Source organism: Stegastes partitus, unplaced genomic scaffold (genome assembly GCF_000690725.1).
Source record: "Stegastes partitus isolate 25-593 unplaced genomic scaffold, Stegastes_partitus-1.0.2 Scaffold1685, whole genome shotgun sequence".
NCBI lineage: Eukaryota > Metazoa > Chordata > Actinopteri > Pomacentridae > Stegastes > Stegastes partitus.
Genome location: NW_007579416.1, coordinates 132,073 through 146,688, shown reverse-complemented (window position 1 = coordinate 146,688; position 14,616 = coordinate 132,073). Strand labels below are relative to the sequence as shown.

Genomic DNA, 14,616 nt, shown 5'->3' with positions numbered 1-14,616 from the left:
GTGTTCTGTTACTTTCTTCGCCTCCCGTGGGTTTTGTTAACGCAGTCTGAGTGCACGAAGCACCTCAGCATGGACAGTTCAAACACAAAAGCACTTCAAGAAATCACATTTTCAGAGACAAAGAGCTGCTGCAGCTCACATAACAGAGATATGAATGTTGGTGAATAGACAAGAAGCTGTAACTTCCTCCTCTTATTTGTTTTTACATTTTTATGCTACATGTCAGAGGGAAATATTGTACCGTGGGCTTTCTGCACATATTTGGCAGCTGTACTTACTAATACTCACAGATACAAGGAGTACTCAGATCTTACACTTAAATAAAAGTACCAAAACCACACTGTAGAAATACTCCGTTACAAGTAGAAATATTTCAATTAAGCAAAACTACAAAAGTAGTAGCATCAAAACAAAGTAACAACAGTAGAAGTATTCAATATGCCGAACAGTCAGAATAATTTTAATGTTGCTGCTGGTAAATGTGACTCATTTCTGATGCCTATGAATTCCTCTTTCCTCTTAATCTATAATATTATATCATAATGTATTAGTTGATTATGTTTTGCAGTAAACGAAACATATCACGTAACTCAAGTTGTACCAAGTAGTAATGCAGTGGAGTAAAAAGTAAAAGATTTGCCTTCGAAATGTTGCAGAGTAGAAATACAATGTAGCAGAAAATGGAAATACCCATGTCAAGAAACTAAAAATTGCACTTAAGGAGAGTAGTTCAGTAAATTGACGACTAATGCCAGATTTCAGATCAAAATTTTACATTAAAAATTAAAAACTTTGTAAAATAAAATGCAAACTAGAGATTAATCCAGTGGTTTTCAGTCTTTTAAGGTCCTCTCAGACATCTGTGAGTTAAAAAAAAAAAAGATTTCTCCTCCTTCAAATGACAAACTATAAAACAACCTACACATTAGAGAATAGTCATAAGAGCTTCGTAAAAGGCAACTGGATTTCTCTTCGTGGTTCTTTATGATGTGTTTTGTCTTCCCCAACTCACATGGCTGAGTACCTGAGACTCCCCATCAGTCAGTTAGAGCACAGGAAGCCTTTTGGATGAGAGTGAAACCTCTTCAAGAACCACAAAGGGAAGTCCAGTGGCATTTTACTGAAGCTTTTAGAATCATTGTGACCTGAACGACCAAGAATCTACACAGATTTTAGAGAATAGTAAAAATAAAAGGAACAGAAACTTGTGTAGAATCTGTTTTTCGTCTGTTTATCCTGCGTTAATCATGTGATGACCTTCAAATTTGCCTTTTGACCCTGTGGAGCAGGCTGCTGACCTTTAGGTTGGAAAACACTGGACTGAACTGAGCAATAAAAGGCTGCGTTAAGTTCTCATAGTGCAGTGTAATAAAAATGTCAGTCACTGGGGATGTTTTTCTGCACTATAAATGCAATATTTTAACATATTTGCACCTTTCAATGAGGATCTGAGCACTTTTATCCATCACTGATAATATGAAATGAGCAAAAATGCTAAAGAAAGCAAAAAAGATAATTTCAATTACTGTAATTTGTGATCACGAGGAAAAAACATAGGGTGCACAAAGAAATGTACAACACAGAATGTTCGTGTTTCCTTAATGTTTGAGCAGAAAGATGACCAAAGGCTCCCTCTGACAGCTGACCACCGAGGGAGGAAAAACTAAAGGCTCTGTTAATGCTCCCTCTTAATGGAAACTTCATCGATCAGTTCGCGTACAAGGGCTCTAATTGTATCATTTTACAGCCGATGGACAGAGAGCAACAAACAAACATCGCAGGTTAACACCGCAGACCTGGGTTTTGTTACGACGAACTCACCAAAAAAAAAAAAAAAAAAAGAACGCTGCGTAAAAAGTCCAACACTTCCTGGAAGAAGGGAAGCGGCGGCAGCAGATCTGGCAACCAACGCCCATAAAACGTTTTCTGTGATCAAACTGCATTAAATTTAGCAGATTCATCCACTTTGCTTTTTTTAAATGAAGCCGCGTTGACAGAATATAAGTGTGCATTTTGCAATTTTGACCGCGATCTTGTGCGTGAAAGAGGATTCATGAAAAAAAACAAAAAACAGAAGTGCTCGGTTATATAACGAGAGAGTGGACTAAAGTCGATGAAACCCAATCGATCACTGCTCACTAAAGAGTCCAATCAGTTAAATATAATGAGCCTGTCATCTGTCAAACATTTTGGAGCAGAAACAAACTCACCTGATAAAGTTTGCGGAAGAATTCTAACTTCTACACTGTTTGTCTTCCTATTGGTCATGTGGCTCTCATGTTACAGAGCGGAGACACACCCAGGCACACAGACACAAAAACACACACACTTACACACACACACATTCTCTCTCTCTCTCTCTCTCTCTCTCTCTCTCTCTCTAGGGTGGTGGAGGACCAAAGAAAGAAAAAAAAGGTTGAATATAATTGTTGCTTCAAACTGATCCACCCATTTGATAAACAAGGGTTATTACAACATTTTAAGAGTTAAATATTACCTGCCTTTGGCTCACTTAAACTTTTAACTGACAAAGTTTTTATATAACAAGGTAATGATGACCAATGATGACAAAAACATCCTTATTTTTGTTTATTAAAAATGAATTAATACATACATGAGCGTGTTGATGAAGATTGTGGTTGATTTTAAATGTTTGCCCCACATATCGCACCAAAAGCAGCACAAATATTCAGTTATTTTGTCAGACATGGTTATTTCTAGGAGTGGGCAATACCCAGCTAGAACCTTTTGGTTCTAAAAATGTTTGGAGAAAATTCTGCAAAGTTTAAGCGATGTTTTTGACAACAAGTTTTCTCAAAGCTGTCAGAATGTTCTTCCTAAAGGTAGGATAACGCTTTTAAAAAGACGTTCTAAAACAGTTTGCTGGTAACACTGCTAGACTGTTACTCCTGAATGTTCTTCAAATGTATTCCAAATTTTGGCCTTGTTCCTTAATGCCTGCAACACTGTGGAACGTTGTGGGAATGTATACGATGTTGGTTTGAGAACACTATACCTTTCGTTATCATGATGCACGATCTGTAGCCCTGACAACGTTCTCCAAACATCAAACCAATATTTTGTGACTTATGTCTGCTTTTCATTCACTGGTTGGTGAAGTTTAGGAAAAATTATGGTTTGGGTTGAAATGCATCCTGTCACATTATACGGCAAACGTTGAAGGATCTCATTGTGTTTGGGAAGAACCAAGCTAGCTGTGTTACCCCTGTTTCCAGTTTTAATGCTAAGCTAAGCTAACTGTCTGTTAGCTCCAGCTTTAAAGGTTAAACTTGGTCAGTCATTGTTGACTTTGGAAACATGTAGTTGACAAAGCAATTCCATCTCAATGTCTGTTTGCTTGTTTTACAGCTTTTAACGATCGATAAGATCAAAATAGCCAAAGTTTTAGACAAAAATTATTATAAACATAGATATAAACATATAATTATTGGATCCTGCTAACTGGTTCACAACATTGCTCATTCATAGGTTGATATAAATGAATGTCAAAGCCTCTGACAGATGTCAAACTAACATTGCTGTATTGCCCAATCCTAGTAATATCCAGAACCATTATCATAACGCTAAGCCACATGAAGATGCATGGCTCGAACATTTTTATGACAGAGAAAAGAAACTACACTTTTGAGAGTAAAAATCAATGCGAGACAACGGATCACATAACCCAGAGCCAATTATACATCAACAGAGAAGATATTTAGGAATGATTTCTATATTTCATTTAGATATTTTCAAGTCTCTGGTAAAGACATTCATAAATTCATAGGTAAAGAGCTGAACACCTCCGTGAGTCTACTCGGGGTGGATACACAGGTAAGCTCTTTTGTGTTTTCCATAGTAGTAGCAATCCTCATGGAAGTTGTTGGTCTCCACCACCGCCTTGTAGTGACTGACAGCATGAACCAGGCAGTTGGGGAAGCTCTTGTTCAGAGACAGAGCCACTGCCATCATGTTCCCCTTCAGCTTCTGCTGCTCAATCTGCTCCTGGATCTGACTCTTGTTAATGGGCTTGGGGTTGACACAGAACGAGACCACCACTTTGATCTTGTTCTTGGTCAAAATGTCAAACCAGTTGGCTCCTCCGCTTCCATGGTACTTCTTTCCCGCCAGCCAGTTGAAAAAGAAAATACGTTCCCTGTCGCTGAAGGCCCGGACAGACCAGTTCACCCAGTCGTATTTCTTAACCAGTGAATCCAGTAGGGTTTTGGTGAAGTCTTGGTCAACAGTGCCGGGATTCTCCTGCAGCTGGTGTTCCATGTCCACCTTGGCTTGCTCTGCAAAGTTCTCTGTACAGTCATCCACTGCTGCTTTCATTCGCTTCTCCACATCTTCCATTCGCTGCTGCCACTTCTTCACCATCTCCTCCCCAACTGCTCCCTCCTTCAGGGCAGCATGGCCCATGACGGCGATAATCCCCACCACGAAAAGCTTCTTCAGCCGAGCACAGAAATCCTCCACCGCCCTTCTGCTCCTCTGCTCAGTGGCGACCACTGTCTCCAGCATTGGGTCTCCGGAGGTGTTCTCTCCAGTGACGGCGTTGTAGAGAGCGTCCAGGTTCAAATCACCGTCAGTGTTCTCAAAATGACTGAGGAACTTCTCCTTCTTCTTCTCCTTGAACTTGGGCTTGGCGTTGACAAAGTCCTGGAACTTTTCATACTGGCTGAGCATCTGAGCCTCTCGGTCAAAGTTCTGCTTGTTCATTGACGTCCTCTGCAGCTCCAGTGCGATTTTATCGATCTCGTCCTGGATCCCCTCGAGCTGCTGATTCACCAGTTCGAATTGTTGTGTCAGGTAGCGAGCCTCTTTGCCCTCCGGGTTGCTGAGGAGCTCAGCCGAGGCCACGAACACGGCCTCCAAGACAGGGTGAAGCTGGCCTACAGTGGAAGCCAGCACCTCGGAGGCCTGGCCCATGATCTCCACGCCTTTCTCAATCTTGTCCCTGTTCTGCACAAGCCAGTCTGCCACACTGTTCATCTTTGTATTGTGTGTTTTGCAATCTAATTTAGAGACTTTGCTGGTGCCTGAAAGAAGAAGAAACATGAAACCCTTGTAAAGTTCATGAAAGCATGGTTTTATGACATTTCAGAAAAATATGGCTCTGCATCTTCTTTCTCTAACTGACATGAAGGCGTTTTTTTTTTGTTTTTTTTTAGACGACATTTTCCTGACAAACAAACCCTGCAATAAAGCCAACGGTAGGTCGTGTCAGTACATGCAGGCATCCAGTTTCATGCCACACCCTGACAGGGACTTGTTTTAAGCCTTGGTGGCACTGACACACATCAAATAAAAAAGTACACTCATGGATGTCAATCCAGAACAAATATCAAACATGGTTTGTGTACTCATGAATTATGACGTGAAGCATTGCGCAATGTTGCAGCACTGGCCCTTTTGGGATGTCAGTTTTACTGCTCTAACAATAGCCAAGACCCAAAGCAAACACAGATGTTCACAACATGGGCAAAAAAAGGGGAATTCACTCCAGCAACGATGGTGTGCTCTTCGATGTAAAATACTCAGGAGAGATGACCTAAGTCATTTCTGGCTCCTTAGAGGCCACGTCTGGTTCAGAAAAAGGCACACCCAGGTCTGAGAGGCAAAAATCCCCACCACTGCACTTGTTCATTAACACAATCACATTTCCCTCCCCATTACAGCCTCAATTTCACTGAAACCAAACACAACCAGATTTTTTTTTTTTTTTTTAAAAAGAAAGAAAGAAACACAAATACAGATGTATGTGTAACCACACAACATATAGGCTCACCAATAATTGCTGCAGTGATGAGATCAGTGGTGTCATTTTACAGCCTTTCCTATCACTGCACTAATTAGATTTACTTTATTCAGTCACATGCCATCACTGTTGTTGTTTTTTTTTGTCCCCCACATTTCTATGCACAAAAAGTGCACCATTTAAAATTTGAAATTACACAACAGACTATAATTCCATTCTGATTGAAGAGAAAAAAAATACTTACTGGGTTACTTATCTTGCTTGGAAATATCTTCTCTTGTAAAAACAACAACAAAAAAAGTCTCCAAAAGTGAAATTTATTGTATTTTATTGAGAGGGGAATAAAACAAAACAAAACAAAAAAAAAAACAAGGCGAGTCTCACACAGCACTTGATCAACACTTGGTCTCCCCTTTCAGTGGTTTGCTACAGAGCTTTAACAGTAAGTCTTCCACAAGACCACATCTCCCAGAGGAATTATCTCTACCTCTGGCATGCTGCTTGGATTCGGACAGCTTTACATATTAAGGAAACAGCAGATGTTATTCTAAAAGATTTTCCCACAGAGCCTCTAATGAAGGTCAGCAGGCAAATCTAAAACTGAAAATTTGACTGTACACCTTGTAGAAAATTAAAGATCTAAGAGATGCTGAGGAGAAAATGAGAAAAAATGAGGAAAAACTCACCTTTTTTGGTAAATATCCAGTAGGGCTACAGTCCAGCTATCCAGTTGTCCAGCTGTGCTTGTGAGCACCAGCCTCCTTAGGATATATGTACCCGCTCTCCCTCTCTCTCTCTCTCTCTCTCTCTCTCTCTCTCTCTCTCTCTCTCTCTGTTTCTCAGTGTCTCTCCCTTTCTCCCTTGTCACTCCCCCTTTGGAACTCCTCCATCCCTTTCCAGCATTCCAGCAAAACCCCACTCAGAGGGGTGAGGAGGCCGGCACTGACACAGATAACATCCTGTAAACACTCCCCCATGCAGGGACACCAAGCACCCTGGGAAAATTACAAAAAAAAAAAAAAAACCAGACTGCCTTCCATTTGTGTGTATGTGTGTGAGAGAGAGAGAATAAAAAGGAGAGCAGTCACAGCCGGCCTCAGAAAAGTGGCCCATCAGGACAAAACCCTTCTTGTTGAGGCTTGACAGTGTTGCCATGGCCACCGCACGACTCCCCCAACTCGAAAGCCTGCAACAAATCGGGATTCATGGTTGGTTGAGACTATCTTTTATATGTACTTGGAAAAGTAACTCCAAGTGCGATGTTTTCATTAAAAGCAACACAAAAACTTTTACAACATTATTTTGATGGAGTTGATGTAATAATGCTGCCTCAACTTAAAACTGTGTGTAACTGAAGCTCAAATGACTGCATTGGTTGACTTAAAGCTAAACTTAAGTTGAGGTAACTTAATAAAATTGGTTTGACGATTGAATTTTTCTTCACCTTGAGTTTAGGAGTTCAACTACCTTCTAATTTGTAAATATTTTTAATGTGATATGACCGATTTTTAGGCCGTTCCACAATTCATTTCAGCAAACTAGAGGGTCCGAATCATAAAGTTTTATTGGACAAATCTGCTCATCAGTGGAGGATTTTTAATATTTATTTCTGATCTGTGTTTTCTGCTTTCAAGATTTAAATTTTGTGTGTTGAAATACACCGCTCAACAAACAATTGCAATGGAAAATTTTGCTGTGAAATTCTTAAATTTCTTAAAAGCTGTTACATTGACAATAATGCGAAAGAGCCATGAACGACTTCGGAAAATCAGATTGGAACAGCTTAACTTTTTAAAATATAAAAACTATGCTTTTTATTTGATGTAGGGAAAACTAGTTGGAACAACTTAATTTTGATGGGTGATCAGCTTGAAAGACTTGTGTTTTAAATCATTAAGTAATTAAAAATACATTAGACTGAAGAGGAAAAGCTAATTCACCTGAGTTAATATAACGTAATTTCAGTAGAAGTTGTCAGAATTCATTTTTTGTTGTTGTGTCCAAACGGTGTGTTTTTTTAGAGCGCGCTTCACTGTAGACATGACGATCAGTGAAGGAAAGCATTGGAAAAACTGTGACATTTGCTCCGTGGCAGCAGCATTTTCACAATCAGTCCGTCACAGCAGCGGCCAGTGAAAGACAGCCTGTTTGTGAGTGCACACCATGACAATCGGAGCTACCTCGTGGCCGCTGTGCTGCATCAAACAGGACGAGGAAGAGCTTTCTGTGGTGAATGGAGGCTGGTCAGCAGGGCAGAGCGTGTTCGCCGCCGCCGCCGCCTTGTTCCTGTGTCATCCCACTGTCACATCTCACACTTTGCCCGCCTATGAGCATCAGAAAGCAGCCTTTGCAGGGACTCAAGAGTATGTGGCGTGATGGGTGGTTCAGGCTGGTAAACAAGCTGTGGAGGCCCAAACATGACGTCGTTCAGCTGGAGGATTCAGACTGTTTTTCTTAATGTTGGCAAAGAAAAGGCCCTGCAAACAAACACTCTCAGACAAATAGCGGTTCCTGAGGAGGATTCTTGGTTCTTCAAAGTGCCATCACTATTTGTGGAGCCTCTTCGTTTAGGGTTTCACACATTCTATATGCTTGAATTAAGTGTTAAAGGTTCTTCATTGTAAAGGAATTATCTGGTTTGGTGGCTTAAAAATAGAGCTGCATTCATTGTCATTGTTTTATAGATCATCAAAAGACCATGAGAAATGCCCAATGTTCTGTCTGATCAAGAAACCAAAATGTTAAGTGTGTTCTAATGGAAGACAGAAAAGTTATAGCCTCTTACGTTTGACGTTTTTTGCTTGAAAATGAAGTCCTGTAATCAATGTACCATCAGGTTTGTTCACAAAAAACTACCTGGAAAATGTGTCCTTAAAGCACTTATTGTTGCTGAAGTTCTTTGGAAAAACATGAAAGGTCTTAGGGTTCTAAGTTTCCCATCACAGTGACTGATTTATGGCTTCTCTTTTAATAACCCACTTGTCTGTAACTGTAAAAATGATTAATAAATGGTCAAAGTGCTCATTGTTTAATCTACACATAATAATTTCATTTAAAATACTAAAAAGAAAAAAAAAACATACAAGAACCTTTAAAAATAAGTTCTTGACTGAACCAGCTGGCTGCACAAATAACTCTCCTGAAAATGTTTCCCTAAAGAACCTGTTTTAGTTAAAGTTCTTTGGATTTAAAATGCCTACAGGAACCATTTTTGATAGTTCTGACAGCTTTGGGGATTATTTTTAGAACTGCTTGCAAAAAATGACTCTTTAAAGAACCTCTTGTTTACAGGTTCTTTATGGAGGTCAAAACAGTTCCTCTATAGCAGCAGTGTGAAGAACCATTTGAGAAAGGTTATTTACGAAACTGCTTGGATGCACGAATAACTATTTTAAAAATGGGTCCGTCAAGAATGTATTGTTGCAAAAGTTCTTTGGATTTATGATACCCAAAGGAATCATTTCTGTGATTCTTTGAAGCATCTTTGGGAGGTTCTTTAGAAAACCGTTCTTTGTCATCTTGTAATATGTTGTTGGGTGATCTAATGAATGACTGTCTGGAAAACGGTTCCTAAAGAACATATTTCTGCTGAAGTTCTCTGGATTTATGATACCTGAAGGAATCGTGTCTATGCTTCTTTGACACACCTTTGGGAACTCTTTAAAGAACTGCTTGCAGAGATGGTTAAAAAATGCCTCCTCTATCGCATCACTGCAAAGAACCAGTTTTGGTTCCAGTTAGCACCTTTATTTTACCCCATGTGTCCTGACATTTAAGGGTTCTTAGCGAACAAATATTGCAGCCTATTAAAAGCTGAAGCATCAGTGGAAAGTGTTGAATCTGTAGAAAAGTTTGTCCTTTGTTGTTTGTGGTTTCAGCCTCTCCAGGTGGAAACATGGTGAAATATTTGAGATAATGACATCCAGCTGAGGGGGGAAAGAGGCACAAAGCTCTGCTGGCATCATACTGTTCTGGCTGACTTCACTCTGCATGTTCCACAAGCTTGACTCAAAGGAATCTCACTCATGATTTTGTGTAATGAGAACATTTTTGGCCGCAATAAAACTGATCCTAAACCACTTCATAAAACCTAACATTTGCATCAACAAACATCAACAAAACACAAAAGTTGTATATTATTTATCAGTGCTTTTTTAACTGGAGTTTACTTCTGTTTTGTCTCATCCCAGATAGTTATTTTTTTGTTGTGTTCCAAAAACATTCTAAAAGTTCTGTTATGTTTCTACTTATGTTTTCATTAGGAACTTTTCTTTTACTTCCAAGAATGCCGTTGTTAATGGTTGGATACGTAAAGATGTTCTAAAAGTGTTTGGTCATAACATTGTCGGACTGTTATGCGCTAATGTTCTCAAAACTGAATGTTGCACTTTGACTGTTCTTCCTTTGTTATCAGGTAACATTGTAGGAACGATTTATAGGTTTTATAATATGTTCCTCAACAATATTCACATTACTGGAACGCCTCATAAAGAACGTTCTCTATCATGGAACACTGTGAGAATCTTTTAGAGAGGAATGTCTCATGGTATGTTTCCTCAAGAACATGCCCACAACACCATTAGAACATTACAGGCCCAATGTTCTCTCTGGTAATATATCACATTACAGGAGCATTTCAGAAAAATCATCTGAGGCCTTGATAACACCTGAAAATGTTGTTTATTAAAATGTTAGTTTGCGAACATTCCTCCTTTATTATCGTAGAACATAATCTGTGTTCCTGATAAAATCTTTTGGATGTTAATATTATATTAGCTTTATACTGGCATTACTGAAAAAAATGTTCTAAATGTTCTAGAAAAGTTCTTTAGAAAGTTCTTTAAACGGGGCTGCACGGTGTCTCTGTGGTTAGCACTGTTCCCTCACAGCTAGAAGATCCTTGGTTCGCGTCCCATCCTGTGGAGTTTGTATGTTCTCCCTGTGCAGCGTGGGTTCTCTCTGGGTTCTCTGTCTTCTTCCCACAGTCCAAAACCAACTCAGGGGACACCATGGACAGGTCACCAGTCTATCACAGGGCTACATAGAGAGACAGACAACCAAGGACACTCACATTCACACCATACAGACAATTTTGAATCACCAATTACCCTCAACATGTTTTTGGGCTGTGGGAGGAAGCCAGAAGTTGTTTTTTTTTCTCTGGGAGCTGAAATTATAAATGACTTTTGTGTTCAAGAACCCTGCTGGTCGTCAATGTTTAATCTTTCTGACCTTGGTCAGTGACTAGTGCTTCCTCCTCACCACAAGATGTCTCCTCAGCTCACATGAAAGGGTTCCGACCACTGCATTTTCTGGAAACACTGTCAATAGCTACAACGATGAGACAAGAGAAAGCACTCATTCATAAGAGATGACTATACATGTAGAGGCAGAAATAGATGCAGACACAAGCTCAAAAGAGGTTAAGTTGTGAAATCAAGACTTAACATTGGTCGAGATTTAAGCACAGCACTGACAAATGTTGACAGCCTGCTCAGACCAGGACACTGTGTCAAATTACTGCACTTAGCAAACACTGAACAGCCTTGTTTCCACCTTAATATCGAAATCAGTCAATAGTATAAAAGGCTGCAGCGAATGAAATATTACCTGCTCTCAGACATTCTCTCCCACGTTGTGTGTATCCACAGTGCAGCATTAGATGAGTGTATCGAAGGATTGCTTCACAAATAGAAAGTTGTTTGTGGGAAAAACGGGATTTAGCAACCATCATGCTGGATTTGGCAGATTCCCGTGGGAAAATAAATGTGGGCAGGGCTGATAGGTGCTTTGAATTCAGCTGAGCTGTAAAAACGGTGCAATGGATGCTCTCTTGTGGGATATTGCCCGAGGCCCCTGAAGCAGATTATCACGTTTCCCTCAAACCTGCATGTATTTGAATGGCAGAAAGGGATGAGCTTGAAATAGTAATATGTTAACCTGCTGTGGTGTAAACAGACATGTAAGATCTCACAGCCAAATAGCTGGAAAGATAGTTATTCATACAAAATGAATGTCCACATAAAAATGCATCTTTACATAGTAAAACAGGAGTGTCCATTTACTTTTGAACAGTTGGATATGACTTCCTTTCTTTTCTTTTTTGCAGTTTCAATTTCAACTCAGATTTTTCATGTTTTGTTTTTTAAATTACAGCTAATAAAACAGTGAAAACAAACAAAAATGGCTACTAAAACTTTGAATAATGCTGGCATGCTGGCATTTTTTTGTTGACCAAAATCTGTCAATAATCTGCCTTTTACAATGTGAGATATTCGATGCTGAGAAAAGTCGCATAAACACCATTTGATGGTTAATGAGATGATTCAGTCTGGAAGTAGATCACAGCCTAAGCAGCCAGTTTCATCCCTGCAATCGTGCAGTTTGTACGGCTAAAATAAAGCATGGACACACATACTCCTCATAACGAGACGGAAATTTCACCAATGCAAGTTCTTGTTTATATCTAAATTGTCCTTGGGGGATTTTATTATGATGAAGTCAACCCAGGAAGTCGGCACGCTGTATTTTTACAGGAATGTCTGTAGTTTGGGTTTTGAAGGCGGTGTTTGCGTTCTGGGTAACACTTCCCTCTGCAGATGTTTCCAGGTCAAAGAGAACAGGGCGTCCGATGGCAAACTGAAGCATTGCTTGGTCTGAAAAGTCAAGGGAGGGCAGGGACACAGAGAAAGCGCTTCCTCAGATCATTCAAGGGTGGTTTCATGGAAAATAAAAGTGGCACAGCTGCTATCTTGTTCGCTGGTTATCTGGTGCTGTAACTTTAACAGTGGGTTTAAAGTCCTTGATTGAATGACACCATGTTAGCGGGGTTTTTTTGTTAGTTTTTTTTTTTACATATATATATATAATTAAAAAGAAAGAAAATTAAGATTATCACAAGCTATTCCATTTGCTTTAATTATTTACTATTATCATCACCACATTCATTGATAACTTAACATAATCCAAAACTTATCTCTTCCTGACAATCTTTTTTATTGAGTGCACAGTTTGCTCATGATCCTCATACAACACAGCTGAACTTTGCCCAGTCTGAGTCACAATGATCTGTATGCACAACAGTGACTCTGGCAGCGAAAGGCCAACAGTCCTCCTCAATGCTAGACCATCTGTCACTCATGAAGATCAATACCAATTCGACTTAGATCTGAGGAAACAGATAAAGGTTCAGCAGCTGGAGGAAGGAGCTGTATTGATTACAGGCAAATTCACCCCTGAGTCTCTCTTTGTCCTTACACAAGTGAGTCAAACCACTTCAAGCGCCACGTAAATTGGAAATCCAATTGCTCATGCTGGCAGACATGTTGTTTAATTATATTGTTGTATTCCTGGTTTGCCGAAAACCCCCAAACAGACCTGTGTGCTCTATTTTTAGACCTCACATGAGTACACCGTGTCATGTCTGTCAGGTTTCTGCTTTGATGCACGTTTTATGTCTTGTCTTTCCTGTTTTATTTTGAAATCACTTCACCAGTTGTTTCTGTTCAGTTTTACTTCCTGCACCTGTCCTGTCCCACCTGTTCCCTGATTACCTCCCTGTACCTGTTTCCCATCTCCCCTCATTACCTCGTGTATATTACCCTGTGTGTCTCACTGTCTCATCGCCAGTTTGTTGCACTTCACAGTCCTCGTACCAGCATTATCTCAAAGTCAAGTCATAGTCTGTTCGTGACCTCGTTTCTGTTTTTTGGACCTTGCCTTTTTGCCTCTTGATTTCTGGATACCTCTGCCTGATCTGATTGACATTCTGTGTACCGAACCCTGAACGGTAATAAAACCTGCCTTTTTGCCTGAACCCTATCTGTGTCGAGCAGTTGTGTCCACCTGCCTATCATCAGTGAGTTCTTGACACACCGCTGTGCAATCTTACTTAAATGTGAAATGATCAAAACTGTATCGCCTTTTCCTCATAAACAATCAAAAACAAATACTTTAGAAAGGCTATACTGAAAATTCAGACCACACAGTAGACCTTCAATGCAACAAATTGGAATCTCCCTGTGATCACTGAAACTAAACACAGTCCACCTGACGAAATGCATGAACATGGTTGTTGTGGCTGGGGGGCCAGAAGGAGGTGTGTGCGGGACCCAAAACGAGAAGGAAGCAGGGTTAAAAGGAAGAACAGGTTTTATTTAGGGGGTCTGGGGAGTGCGGAGCCCCGAGAGGCAGGTAGGGAATCTGGGTTAGGTGTGCTGGTCGCCGCAGCAGTGCAGGCGAGTAATCTCCCATGCAGGTGCTCGTGTGGTGATCTTCCCATTCTGCAGAGAGGAGATCCACACTTGTGTTTCCACGGAGGGAGAAAAGGGCTGTTGTAGCAAGCTGGATGCTGGGACCAGTGGAGGAGATGCACTTGTGGAGTTTGCAGTTGTCTGGCACTGGAGCACAGGTGAAACGGTGGCTTTTTCCAGTGCGTAACGGGTGATGAGCTGCAGCTGTGCCAGCGCGGGAGCATCTTCCTCCAGTCAGCCCCGCCCAGCCTGAAAACTAAAAACACAATCCAGCCGCATACAAAAAACAACCGCCAGCATACACAAAAACACAGTGAACATATTCACAATCACCACAATGGATCTACAATGAACTGTGAACAGTAAAACTTTCTTAGTTTAGAACCTATGAGTTGTGTCTATCTGCATGCCTGCATCATGGCTCCACATGGGAAAGTATTGCTAGAGATATGAAAAAAAAATTCACAGAGATGGAAAAAGGCACAGAAAGATCCACTAAAAATCAGTGAATCACAGTTGCATCAGTAATCAGGAGATATAGGAGTCATAGAACTGCATCGGTCGTCCTCCTTAAAAACCTCCACAGACAGTGAACTACTTTCA

General features: G+C 40.3%; 1 protein-coding gene across 2 annotated transcripts; it reads right to left on the bottom strand.

The window, feature by feature from the left end:
* Positions 1 to 2,574: 2,574 nt before the first annotated feature.
* Positions 2,575 to 6,533, bottom strand: rpz5 (rapunzel 5). Of its 2 annotated transcripts, none has more exons than XM_008301561.1 (2): positions 6,448 to 6,533; positions 2,575 to 5,042 (listed from the first exon to the last, which is right to left on the bottom strand). In XM_008301561.1, the coding sequence occupies exon 2, from the start codon at positions 4,993 to 4,995 to the stop codon at positions 3,814 to 3,816; it is 1,182 nt and encodes a 393-aa protein (XP_008299783.1). In that variant the 5' UTR covers positions 4,996 to 5,042; positions 6,448 to 6,533; the 3' UTR covers positions 2,575 to 3,813. The 2 variants fall into 2 exon arrangements, with proteins under 2 accessions (XP_008299783.1, XP_008299784.1); XM_008301562.1 differs by lacking the exon at positions 6,448 to 6,533 and adding an exon at positions 6,006 to 6,371.
* Between the last annotated feature and the right edge of the window lie 8,083 nt (positions 6,534 to 14,616).